The sequence below is a fragment of the Rhincodon typus genome, chromosome 7 (genome assembly GCF_021869965.1).
Source record: "Rhincodon typus isolate 14 chromosome 7, sRhiTyp1.1, whole genome shotgun sequence".
NCBI classification, from domain to species: Eukaryota; Metazoa; Chordata; class Chondrichthyes; order Orectolobiformes; family Rhincodontidae; genus Rhincodon; species Rhincodon typus.
The window spans coordinates 6,911,636-6,925,751 of NC_063338.1; the positions used below are offsets into that span (position 1 = coordinate 6,911,636).

A 14,116-nucleotide genomic window follows, 5' to 3' on the forward strand; every position below is an offset into this window, starting at 1 on the left:
GAATTAGGGTCAGATTGTTCAGGACAGATGCTAAGAAGTACATTTACACACAAAGGAAAGTCGATGATAGGAACTCTCTCCCACAAATGGCAGTTGATCTTGGATCAGTTGTTAATTTTAAATCTGACATAAATTATTTTTTTGCTAAGCAACGGTATTAAGGGATATGAGGGAAGGCAGGCACAGGGAGTTAGGCCACAAATCAGCTGTGATATTATTTAATAACAGAACATGCTCGAGGGGCTGAATGGCCTACTCCTGATCCTATGTTCCTAAAAGGATGTTTAAAAACCCACTTAGTTTTTGCTTATTGCCTGGTTCAAATGAGAAATTGCAAGGGAGTAACTTTTGAGACCAACAACTCCAATGCTCAAACTCAGGTGCCACAGAGGTTACCACTAAGTATCTTATCATGCTTGAGTTCAGAAGGTGAACAACTACATTTCCATGGGGAAAGAGCCACTTGTCCTCCATGACTCAGCTGTGACATTACCAGAACTGTACCACATTGCTGCCTCACCTGAAGCTGCTGGCAAATCTTCAGCCCTCTCCTAAATGATAACATCACGGTGTACAGTAAGTCAGGAATGAGACCATTTGGCTCATCTAAACCATTCCTGGTACTTATACTCTCCCACCACTGCACAAGGTGTGTTTTCTATTCTCCCAATTATGCTGCCTGATGGGATATTTTGAAGATTCAGCAAACTTTCAGGCAAAAAAAAAAAATCCTTCCTGGTGTACCAGTTCTAAACCTGTTATTCATTAATTTCCCTTTCTGACCTTTGGCTCTATGTTCTTGGCTTCCAGTGAAACAATAACCTCAAATAGGATTAACTGACTGAGGAACCTAACAAGCAAAACACCTGTAGTAACTCAACCCGACTCAATGTATCAACGATTGAAGTCAGAATACATGTATAAAACAATAGATGCTGTGTGCATAATGTGTCCTTGACAAGCTCAGGGAGTCACTGACTGAGATTCCAGGAAACAAGCAACCTCAAACATGCTCAGGTGATGATTTCACCGACTTCCAGTTCCCTTATGAATTGCACATTGTTCAGTGCTGCTAACCATTTTGATCTCTCCTCCCTGATTCAGATCTCCACTTGATGTTATCAGGTAGACACCAAGCGAGGTAAACACAAAGAAACAGAAATCGCTGGAGAAACTCAAGCAGGTCTGGCAGCATCTATGCACTGAGAAAATAGAGTGAACATTTCGAGTTCAGTGACCGTCAGCACAGTTCTGAAGGGTCACTGTACTCAAAATGTTAACTTTGCTTTCTCTCCATGGGTGCTGCCAGACCCACTGAGTTTTTCTGGCAATTTCTGTATTTTGTTTCAGATTTCCAGCATCTGTAGTTCCCTATTTTATTTGAAAGAAGAAAAGAGTTTTCCTATTCCTTCGTTCCAAAGCTGAGTTGATGAAACTGTTCAAGTTGTAGCCTTTCCCCCAATTGGATAAAGTGTACTCCTCTACAGGCAAGGGCAACATGGTTGTGAAAAATCCTGAAATTGATTTTTGGAATTGTAAAGCCTTGACTGTGTCTCCCTTTTTGACACCAAGTCTGACCAGCCTAGATTCTGCCCTCCATTGAAAGATATTGTTCCATTAACTATATCTATTGGTGCATCTCCCAACCTCCTCAATGTAAATCTGGTTCCTCCCATTGAGTTTTCCCAGGAGTTTTACTGGAAGCAGTAAAAATGCGGGTGGGATTTGTGTGCTTTGCCGATGTCCTTGTAACATTGCAGTAGATCTCATTATCGTAACATGGTGAAGAATTTCAACAGGATTTCATTTCTGTACAGTTCAGGTGTAATATAGGTCTAATAAATGTGGCATGGTAGCTCAGTGGTTAGTACTGCTGCCTCACAGCACCAGGAACCGAGGTTCAATTCCAGCCTTGGGTGACTGTCAGTGTGGAGTTTGCACATTCTCCCTGCGTCTGTGTGGGTTTTCTCCAGGTGCTCTGGTTTTCCTAATTCATATGCTCTTAAACTTCACCTTTAAATGGCCTGCCTCTGATTCCAAGGTAAGCTCTCCTGTTCTAGCCTCCCTCACCACTGAAAACAAGGTGTCCCCATTTACACTGACAATTTTTTCCAAAGCTCAAAATCATTGATCAGCTCATTCCTGAGTCTTCAGTACTCTGGAGAATACAAGTCTAATTTATGTCACTATTACTCTCAAGGTAACTCTCAAGACACAATCCAACAATGTGCAGGTTAGGTGGACTGGCCATGTTAAACTGCCCAGTGACCAGGGTTGTGCAGGCTAGGTGGATTAGCCATGGGAAATGCAGGGTCACAGGGCTTGCATCTGGGTGGGATGTTCTTCAGAGGTTTGGTGTGGACTTGTTGAGCTGAATGGCCCGCTTCCACACTGTAGGGATTCTATGATTCTATGAACACCCTCACCAAAGTACAAGCGCCTTTGGATCTACTCTATTTACTTCCTGAATCATTCGAATCACATCAATTAGATCCTGCCTCAAATTTCTACAGTCAAGGAAATACAAGCCTTACCTGTGCAATTAACCCTTTCAACTGCTAGTTTCTACAAACTTGACTAGTATTGTGTGAGCACTCATTTGCAAAGGTTTTATTACTTTGCAATGTGTCTTTTATGTGGTATTTTAATTGGAAACGTTAATTCACTTAAATGGATGATAAAATAACAACATAGAGGAAATTAAATCCAAAACAGAGCATTAAAGTTCATATTTTCATCTGACAATCTCAAGCTCTCAGTTTTTTGCTTTGTGTAACTAAGAGACAGAAACATAGGAGCAGGAATACACCATTCGGCCTCTTGAGCCAGCTTCAACGTTCGATTCAGTTCTGATGGATTCTGATGTAACTCTATATACTAACCTTGGCTCCATATTCCCTTGTCCTGTAAAAATTTGTCTGTCTCAGAATTTAAATTATTACTTGAGCTTGCATAGCTTTGTGTGGAGAGGAAGTTTTGCAGTTCTACCACCTTGTGTGCAAAAATGCATTTCCAAACATCGAGGCAATAGTGCAAAGTAATGGTGCGGGCAGTGATAACCAGTGTGTGACAAGAAGAGATTAATTTACAAAAATATGACAGCAAATAAGGGCAGAATCAGGAAAAATGATAAAACACAGAATTAAAGGCTCATTATCTGAATACATGTAGCATTCAGATGGATGAATTGACAGTATGGACAGAAATAAATGAGAACGGCCATCAGCCATTACAGAGGCATGGTGCAAAGTGATGAACTTGCAAACTAGGTGCAAGGAAAGGCCAATTGGGCCTTCAAGCCTGCTCTACCATTCAACAAGATCTGATTGCAGCCTCAACTCCGCATTTTGCCTTTCCTGGTTGATTCTCAACTAAAAAGGAAGTCAGAGCTTATTTACCTCTGCCTTAAAAATATTCAATGACTTCAAGTCTACCATTCTCGAAGAAAGTAAGTTCCAAAGACTCATGCACACAGCCCTTAGAGAAACTATTCTGTCTGAGCTGTGTGACAAGGGAGAACCCTAATTTTTAAACTGTACCTCCTGGTTCTAGTCTCTTCCACAAGGGGAAGTTTCCTTTTAGCATTCGTACTGTCAGGATCTGAGATGGCTCAGTAAAATCTCTTTTTCTTCAAACTTCAATGGATACAGATCCATCCTCATAACATTTCCTCATAATATAACCACCCAGCCCTCCATCCCAGATTATAGTTTCAGTAAAACTTCCTTGAATGGATTCTAATGCTTTGATATCCTCTTTTAAAGAAGGAGATCAAACAGTACACTGTACTTCATGCATGGTCCCACAAATGCTACATACAACTGTCGCAATACATCCCAATCATTATATACCACATCCTTTGCAATAAATGACCACATCCCACTTGCTATCACTTGCTCCACCTGCAGGGTAACTTTTTGCGATGGTTTCTGGGGTGGCATGGTAGCTCAGTGGTTCACACTGCTGCTTCACAGCACCAGGGACCCAGGTTCAATTCCACTCTTGGGTGACTAGCTGTGTGGAGTTTGCACATTCGCTGCTTGGGTTTTCTCCCACACTCCAAGGATGTGCAGGCTACATGGACTGGCCATATTAAATTGCCTGTAGTGTCCAGCAATGTGTAGGTTAGGTGGGTGAGCCATGGGGAATGCAGGATTACAGGGATTGAGTGGGATGCTCTTCAGACGGTCGGTGTGGACTTGATAGGCCAAGCGGTTCTGCAACAGAGTTCTGCAATACATTTTCATTTAAATGATTTGCTTCCTTTCTATTCTTCCTGCTAAAGTGTACAAATTCACAAACTCCCAAGTTATATGCTGAATGGTTTTAAGGCAGAAGTAGATAGAATCTCAGAAAGCAAGGAGGTACAAGATTATTGGGATAGGCAGGAATGTGGAATAATCAGATTAGGAGCACAGTGGTGCACCAGGGACCCAGGTTTGATTCTACCCTCGGGTGACTGCCTGTGTGGAGTTTGCACATTCTCCCCATGTCTGTGTGGGTTTCCTCCCACAGTCCAAAGATGTGCAGGCTAGATGGATTGGCCAGGCTAAATTGCCCATTGTGTTCAGGGGTGTGTGGGTTATAGGGGGATGAGTCTGGGTGGGATGCTCCAAGGGTCGGTGTGGACTTGTTGGGCCGAAGGGCCTGTTTCCACACAGTAGGGATTCTAAAAAAAAAATTCTAGCCACAATCTTATTGAATTGGAAGGCCTAAGTGGCCTGTTACTGCTCCGAGATCATATGTAAATACTCCACCCTTTAAAAGGGATTGATAAATGGGATTGATAAAGTACAGGCAGAGCGGATGTTTTGCCTTTTGAGGCAATCTGGTATGAGAGGACCGTAACTTCCCCCCCTCGGTGGTCGAGAACGCCCTCAACCGTGTCTCCCACATCTCCCGCACCTCATCCCTCACACCCCGTCCACGCAATAAGAACCAAAAAAGAATCCCCCTCGTCCTCACGTACCACCCCACCAACCTCCGGATCCAACGCATCATCCTCCGACACTTCCGCCATCTGCAATCCAACCCCATCACCAAAGACATCTTTCACTCCCCACCCTTATCTGCTTTCCGGAGGGACAACTCTCTCCGTGACTCCCTTGTCCGCTCCACAGTCCCCTCCAGCTCCACCACACCCGGCACTTTTCCCTGCAACCGCAGGAAGTGCTACACCTGCCCCCATACCTCCTCCCTCACCCCCATCCCAGGCCCCAAGAAGACTTTCCACATCAAGCAGATGTTCACCTGCACATCTGCCAATGTGGTATACTGCATCCGCTGTACCCGGTGTGGCTTCCTGTACATCGGGGAAGCCAAGCGGAGGCTCGGGGACCGCTTTGCAGAACACCTACGCTCGGTTCGCAATAAACAACTGCACCTCCCAGTTGCGAACCATTTCAACTCCCCCTCCCATTCCTCAGACGACATGTCCATTCTGGGCCTCCTGCAGTGCCACAACGATGCCACCCGAAGGTTGCAGGAACAGCAACTCATATTCCGCTTGGGAACCCTGCAGCCCAATGGTATCAATGTGGATTTCACAAGTTTCAAAATCTCCCCTCCCACCACCGCATCCCAAAACCAGTCCAGCACGTCCCTGCCTCCCTAACCTGTTCTTCCTCCCACCTATCCCCTCCTCCCACCTCAAGCCGCACCTCCATCTCCTACCGACCAACCTCATCCCGCCCCCTTGACCTGTCCGTCCTCCCTGGACTGACCTAGTCCCTTCCTAACTCCCTACCTACACTCACCTTTACTGGCTCCATCCCCGCCTCTTCGACCTGTTTGTTTCCTCTCCACCTATCCTCTCCTCTATCCCTCTTCTATCCGCCTCCCACTCTCTCCCTATTTATTTCAGAACCCCCTTCCCCTCCCCCTTTTCTGATGAAGGGTCTAGGCCCGAAACATCAGCCCCTCTGCTCCTATGATGCTGCTTGGCCTGCTGTGTTCATCCAGCCCTGCACCTTGTTGTCTCGGATTCTCCAGCATCTGCAGTTCCTACTATCTCTGGTATGAGAGGTCATAGTTTTAGGATAAGGGATGGCAGATTTAAAACAGAGATGAGAAGAAAATACTTCTCTCAAAGGGCTATAAATTCGTGGAGCTCAGTACCCTAGAGTATGGTGGATGCCAGGACATTGTGTAAATTTATGGAGGAGATAGATTTTTAATTAATAACAGGTTAAAAGGTTACAGGGAGCAGGTGGGGAAATGGATTTGAGGCCGTGATGAGATAAACCATGATCATATAAAATGACAGAGCAGGCTCGAAGGGCTGAAAGGCTGCTCCTAATTCCTATGATCTTAAACTTCACCTTTAAATGGCCTGCCTCTGATTCCAAGGGAAGCCCTCTTGCTCTAGCCTCCCTCACCACTGAAAATAAAGTATCCTCATTTACGCTGTCAATTTTTTTTTCAAAACCCCAAAATCATTGATCAGCTCACTCCGCAGTCTTCAATATTCTGGAGAGTACAAGTCTAATTTATGTCACCATTACTCTCAAGGTAACTCTCAAAGTCCTTGTGACTCTCTGGTGGATCTGGATTGCATTCTTTCCGAAGCTTTTCTAAGGTGCAATTCACATTATTATTCAATGTGCTGCAGATCTCGGTCTAATCAGCAGTTTGATGTCGTAACATTTCCTCTCTTTCTATATTCTAGCCCTTTAGTTGGAAAATTTAACATTCCATTCGACTTTTTAATATTTTTTTACAAATGACTGCAACATCTGAATGGTTGATGTACATGGGCTCCCAGTAAGTTTCTTTGAACTTCCACTCTTCCTAGCTTTTAACTATCCAAAAACTAATTATTCAGAGCTACACTTTTGCAGTTCAAAATCGATGGCTTCACACCCATGAAATCCATCTCCCACAATTTTACCCATTCTTAATCTATCAATACCTCTTCATCACTTTGCACTCCTACTTACATTGATTCTATGCCACGAATCTTTGTCATTAGCAAATTTAGAAAAATCGTTCTCTTCCAGTGATGAATTAGAGAACTCCTCACAAAAACAACAAAGTGTGTTTATTTAGTTTGTAAAGTCCTCTGCTCCAGCCAGAGCCTCACATCCAGCCATTATGTGCCATATACTGGGATAATATTTCAGACAGGCTCTTCATTGTAATACCACAATACATGAATACTAATGGTGCAACACTGTCAAAATTTTCGACAATCATTCCCTTTGGAATATCGATCAGCCAGCTCTGTTTTCCCACTATTATATGTTTCATTTCACAGCATGTTTTTTCCGTAGAAGGAGGTCTTTCAGCCCATCGGGTCTGTGTCAGCTCTTTGAAAGGAATATTCAATTTGTCCCATTCCCATGCTCTTTCAGCCCAGCCTTGCAATTTCTTTTACTCTTTTGCAAAGATCCATCCAATTCCCTTTGTAAAAGATCAACTGAATCTGTTCCTATCAGCCATTCAAACAATGTTTTCTAGGTTATTAGGAAAATCTCTGCTTGATCTGCCACCTTGAAGAACAGCACGATAAACATCTTTGGCTGGAGTCAATCCTACTGAAGACAAGAGCTTTCAGTCACATTGCTCTGCCAGCAGAAAACCAACTTGTTCATGTTTGTTCTGACAAAAATGTTTCTTTGTTTTGAGCACGTCAAATCTCTCATCAAACGTCTCTGCTCTGAAGAGAACAATCAGGATTCACTAGTTCATGTAACTGAAGTCCCATATTTCTGGTAGCATTCAATAAGTCCCTCTCTCCTTTCCCTGATGTGTCCACAAAACTTGACATAACACTAGTGGAATCTTAGCCAGTGCTTTAGAACGGGTCAGCTTCACTTTCTACCTTTGTAATCCATTCCTGCTGAAACGATTTTTCTTACAGTAATGAAAAGCTGGTCAGGCTTATTCCAAACATGAATTGAATCTATGCAGTTAGTGTCAAGCTAAAAGGAGCTCATTGTTCACGCTCTCTGTAAATCAATGGGTCTTACCTGTCATGTTTTGCAAACCCAATTGCCTCAATCCAAAGGCCCCATCTTTCTTGTAGTTAAGCAGGATCGTGAGTGCGTATCGTTCTTCGTACAACTTTGTCCCACGAATAATTCTTAGATTTTCCAAAGGCAGATACTCAAACTGGTTCAGGGCTGCAAGGATATATCCTGTGACTTCTCGAATGGACTGGAGGTTTAAACAGAACACACAGAGAGGTGAAGTCAGAAAATCAGCAATCAGAACCTCCAATCTTTGCAACTATAAGCTTAGTTGAAGCAGTAATGGGCTATAAGGAGAGAAAGTACGCAGATTCAGCCAGCCTCTCACCATGAAAAGTAAAAGGCAGTCCCAACTTCAAAAGTACAAAGTACATTTGATTGTAATCAGCCTAAGTGGTATTAAGGACCCTGCAGAAGGGGCACTGAATTTGGGAAGGTGAAATGAATGAAGATCTTCCCTGTAAAATTTATATGATGTTTCAGCTGAACCATACAGAACTGGATTCAACTGGTTTCTGAAGAAGGGTCTAGACCCGAAACGTCAGCTTTCCTGCTCCTCTGATGCTGCTTGGCCTGCTGTGTTCATCCAGCTCTTCACCTTTTTGTCTTGGATTCAACATCTGCTCTGTAGGACAGGAGATGGTTGCATAGGAGATGTCATAGGCTAGGAAATAGTGGCGGGGCGGGGGTGGGGGGGCGCAGTTGGAGGGAGGTTGAAATGAATGTGCGTGTAGAGGGTTTCATGGAGATCTATACAGCAACACAGTGCCTTGACAAAAAGAGAGAAACAGGGGAAAGGAGGGGAGGAGAGGAAAAGAGAAAGCAAGAGAAGGTACGTGTAAGAGAACAGAACAGAGTGTTGAAAAGAAAAGGAAATATATTTAATTGGATGAGCCATATAAATATTGTAGCTTCAAGAGCAGATAAGAGGCTTGGAATTCTGTAGTGAATTCTCACCTCCAGACTACCCAGAGTGCACCCACCGTCTACAAGGCACAAGTCAAGAGTGCAATGGAATATTCCCCACTTGGCTGGATGGGTGCAGCTCCAACAACACTCAAGAAGCTTGACACCAACCTGGACAAAGCAGCCCAACTGAACTGCACCCTATCTTCCATTTTAAGATTTCACTTCCACTCCACTCAGACACATTGGCAGCAGTGTGTGCCACCTACAAGATGCACTGCAGAAATTCACCTCCTCAACAGCACCTTCTAAATCATGACCTGTACCAGCAAGAAGGACAAGGGCAGTAAATGCATGGAAATATCACTACCTGCACTTTGCCCTCCAAGCCACTTACAATCCTGATTTGGAACAGTATCACCATTCTTTCATTCTCATTCGGTCAATGTCCTGGAACTCCCTTCCTAAGGTCTACCTACAGAACATGGACTGCAGTGGTTCAAAAAGGCAGCTCATCACCACCTTCTCAAGACCAGATCAGAATGGCTTTTCCAGTGGCATTCACATCCAATTAAATAGAAAAAAAAGGCATGTAACATATGGAAACACTTCAGTGCAATTTATTTCTAAATGTAGATGTGACGTTGATTTGATTGGGCAGGGTTGGGGGAGGATGGGTACATGAATTTCTCCAGATCTGTGTCCCAGTTACAAGGATCAACCTGGCAGCCATGTGCATTAACAATGAACTACAATGCCACGGTGCCAGGTTCAGCCACTGGGGGAGTGCTTCCACAACTGGCTGCTTTCTCCTTTCAGTAACCATAACAGAGCAGCATAGGCAACCTTTACCTACTGACTGCCTTAAGGTGTTGCCACGTTCAAGTGATAGATCGTAAACCTGAACGTCTCAATATGCCTCCTGCAGTCAGATACACAGATTTTTCTATTGTTAGAGAAATGTAAATTCAGCGCACAGGAGAGAGTTGAAGAAGCTGGATTTGGACTATTTCAGTCAACTGACCGGATTTAATCTCTAGCCTCATCAACGTGATACAAATGAGGTGTGTCTTTTCTGTTGATACCCAAACTAGCAGGAAGGAGAGGAAAGCATGAGTTTACAATAATAAATCAAGTGCCTTTCCTGCTTTAAAAAAAAAGCATAAACTACTTTCATGCTAAAGCTATTCTGCAGAAATTTATCCTTGGGCTAAATTAGGTGATTACTATGGTTCTATGGTTTTAAAACAAATCTAGGCCTGTTGAGTTGTAATTGCCTAATTGAAGAATGGGATCAATGCCAATTATATCTCAATTATAAAAAATAAAAGCTTATGAAATGGCTTAAATGAAGAAAGAACTTGCATTTATATGACATCTTCCATGCACACGTGTTTGGTCACCATAACAATGTTGGAAACATGGAAGACAACTTGTGCACAGCAAGCTCCCACAAACTCTGTTGTGATAGTGGGAAGCTATTCAATACTGCGCTGCAGTGTCAGCTGACAGTTTGCATGCATTGTTAGAGTGGAATGAGAACTCACAAGCTTCCCACCCAGAGGCCAGAACAAAACAACTATGGTCATGTGTCAAAAATAGGGACAAGCTTTTAGTGTAGGTGGAAACAACAGACATTTTTCTTGTGCTGAATGTCAGCCGTGGTTATGGAATGGCTGGATTTATTTTGTTACACCTGTAAGTCTCAGCAGAACAAATATCATGGATTTGATAATAATCAAATTGATTTACAGAAAGCTTTCTCATACCGATTGCTCCAATTAGTCTATCTATCTCCAGTGTTCACAGGCAGTCTACATTGTCACCTGTCAAATGTGCCTGCAAAATACCTAACAATCACATTTCTGGTAAAAAGTGAAGGACAGGACAGGAAACAGACTCTTCAGTTTTGAAAGGAAACAATGAGACCATAAGACATACAAACTGAAGTAGGCCATTTAGCCCATCAAGTCCGCTCCACCATTCAATGAGATCGTGGCTGATCTAATAATCCTCAACTCCACTTTCCTATCTTTTCCACAGAACCGTTACTGTCTCAGCCTTGAACATATTTAATGACCCAGCCTCTACAGCCCTCTGTGGTAAGGAATTCCACAGATTCAATGCCCTCAGAGAAGAAATTTCTCCTCACCTCTGTCCTAACTGTGTGGGTAGCCCCACATTCTGAGATTGTGCCCTTTGGTCCCAGATTCTCCCACAAGAGGAAACAACCTTTCCACATCGATCTTGTCAAGTTCCCTTTCAATGAGAATTCATTCTTCTCAATTCCAATTAGCACAGACCCAATCTACTCAGTGCTTGGACCCCAGCTTTTCACAAAATAAGTTAACAATTTAGATGCAGGAAATAAATGTAATATCTCCATGTATGCAGATGACACAAAACTGGATGGGAGAGTGATAGAATCCCTACAGTGTGGAAACAGGTCCTTTGGCCCAACAAGTCCACACCAATCCTCAGAGCACCCACCCAAACCTGTCCCCCTATAATCTACCTAACATACAAATCCCTGAACACTACAGGCAAATTAGCATGACCAATCCACCTAGGCTGCACATCTTTGGACTGTGGGAGGAAACTGGAGCACCTGGAGGAAATCCACACTGACACAGACACAGACACAGACAGTCACCCAAGGGTGTAAATTGAACCCAGATCCCTGGTGCTGTGAGGCAGCAGTGCTAACCACTGTGCTACCATGCCACCCCTAATCTGTGATCTGTGATCTGTGATCTGTAAGGAGGATGTTAAAATGCTTCAACATGATTTGGACAAGTTGTGCGAGTGGACAATTGCATTGTAAATGTAGTTATAATGTGGATAAATGTAAGATTTTCCACTTCAGTAGCAAAAACAGGAAGGCAGATTATTATCTGAATGGCAATAAATTGAGATACAGAGAGGTGCAATGAGACCTGGGTATCCTTGAACACCAACTGAATTGAATTGAATTGAATGATTTATTGTCACTTGTATTTAACAAATAATTACAGTGAAAAGTATAATATGTCGCCATGCTCCGGTGCCACTTTGAATTGCAGAAGATATTAAGGCATGACCTGAATATAACTAAAAACAGAGTTCATCTTCCTCCCTTCTTGTGCTCCACTCAAATTTAGGGTGAGGGTCGCCCAACAGGGTCTAGGGTCTCTATAACAGGCTTTGGTTTGGCCACCATCACTGCCTCCACCAAGAGTCCTGCTCAGGGCCTCTGCCGCCAGGAGCACCACACCAGTCCTACCAAGCTGTCGTTGTTGCAACCGCTGCTTCCGTTGATGCCAGGTCACTGAAAGTAAGCATGCAGATGCAGCAGACAGTGAAGAAGGCAAATGGCATGTTGGTCTTCATAGAAAGAGGATTTGAGTACAGAAGCAGGGATGTCTTGTTGCAATTGTACAGGGCCTTGATGAGACCACACCCAGAGTACTGTGCGCAGCTTTGATCTCCTTAACTGAGGAGGGCATTTTGCTGTTGAGGGAGGGTAACCAAAGAGTATGGGGAGAAAATGGGAACAGGGTACTCAGTTGGACAATCAGCCATGATCATACTGAATGGTGGAGCGGGCTTGAACTTTCTATGTTTCTTCTCAACCTCTCCTCATAAAACAATCCCTCCGTATCCAGGATCAAGCTAGCAAATAGTCTTTGGACTGCCTCCAATGCCAGTATATCTTTAAGATAAAGGAACAAAACTGTTCATAATATTCTTGGTGTGGTCTAATTAATGCCTTGCATTGTTTTAGTATAACCTCCTTATGTTTATATTCCAGTCCCTCGGAAATAAAGGCCAATATTTCATTTGCCTTCATTGCTACATACTGAACTTGTGGGCTAGACTTTTGTGATTTATGCACAATGTTGTGGCTTTTGGTTGTCTTTCTCAATTTAAATAATAATTCTTGGCAGGGGGATTGAGTTTAAGAGCCACGAGGTTATGCTGCAGCTCCATAAAACCCTGGTTAGACCACACTTGGAATATTGTGTTCAGTTCTGGTTGCCTCATTATAGGAAGGATGTGGAAGCTTTAGAGAGGGTGCAGAGGTGCTTGGAATGGAGGGCAGGTCTTATGAGGAAAGGTTAAGGGAGCTAGGGCTTTTCTCATTGGAGCAAAGAAGGATGAGAGGTGACTTGATAGAGGTGTACAAGATGATGAGAGGCATACATAGAGTGGATAGCCAGAGACTTGTTCCCAGGGCAGAAATGACTATCACGAGGGGACATAATTTTAAGATGACTGGAGGAAGGTATAGGGGAGATGTCAGAGGTAGGTTCTTTACACAGAGAGTGATGGGTGCGTGGAATGCACTGCCAGCAGTGGTAGAGGAGTCAGATACATTAGGGACGTTTAAGCAGCTCTTGGATAGGCACATGGATGATAGTAAAATGAAGGGTATGCAGGTTAGTTTTGGTCTTAGAGTAGGATGATAGGTCGGCACAACATCGTGGGCCAAAGTGCCTGTACTGTGCTGTATTGTTCTATGTTCTATGCTTTAATATTCAGCTCTGCTATTCTTCCTGCCAACGTGCATAATTCACCTTATAAGACCATAAGAAATAAGAACAGGAGTAAGCCCCACTAGACTTCTCCGACATTCAATAGGATCATAGTTGATCCGACAGTCCTCACGTCCATTTTCCTGCACATCTCTAATAAACCTAATTCCACTACTCACCAGAAATCAATCTCAGCCTTAAGTATACACAAGGACTCTGTCCCCACAGATCTCTGTGGCAAGGAGCTCCAAAGACTCACAACCCTCTGAACAAAGATTTTAGTTTTAAATTACCTACCTTTTATTCTGAGACTATGTCCACTGGTCCGAGGCTCTCTCATGAGGGGAAACATACTCTCAGCATTTATCCTGTCAAGTCCCTTAAGAATCCTTTACATTTCAATGAGATCACCTCTCATTTTTCTAAAGTCCAGTAAGTAGACTGCCAATCTGTTTAGCCTTTGTCAAAGACAATCCCTCCATACCAAGATCATTCTATTAAGCCATCTCTGTCTCCAATGAAATAGCATCTTTCCTTAAATAAGGGGACCAAAATTGCTCACAGTTCTCCAGATATGGTCTCACCAGCACCTTGTACAGTTGCAGTAAGACTTCCCTACTTTTATACTCCAATCGCCTTGAAATAAGGCCCACAATTCCATTAGCGTACCTGATTATCTGCTGTACCTGTGAGCTAGCTTTCTGTGTTTTGTGCACAAGTACCCCA

The 14,116-nt window shown here is 43.4% G+C and overlaps 1 protein-coding gene across 1 annotated transcript in view; it reads right to left on the minus strand.

Annotated features, from left to right (window-relative positions):
* Positions 1-14,116, minus strand: part of LOC109910936 (receptor tyrosine-protein kinase erbB-4-like) — a 690,251-nt gene that overhangs the window by 593,276 nt on the left and 82,859 nt on the right. The window contains exon 3 of the mRNA XM_048598686.1: positions 7,971-8,157. Within this exon, the coding sequence (XP_048454643.1) occupies positions 7,971-8,157 (187 nt within the window). The remainder of the gene's footprint in view (positions 1-7,970; positions 8,158-14,116) is intronic.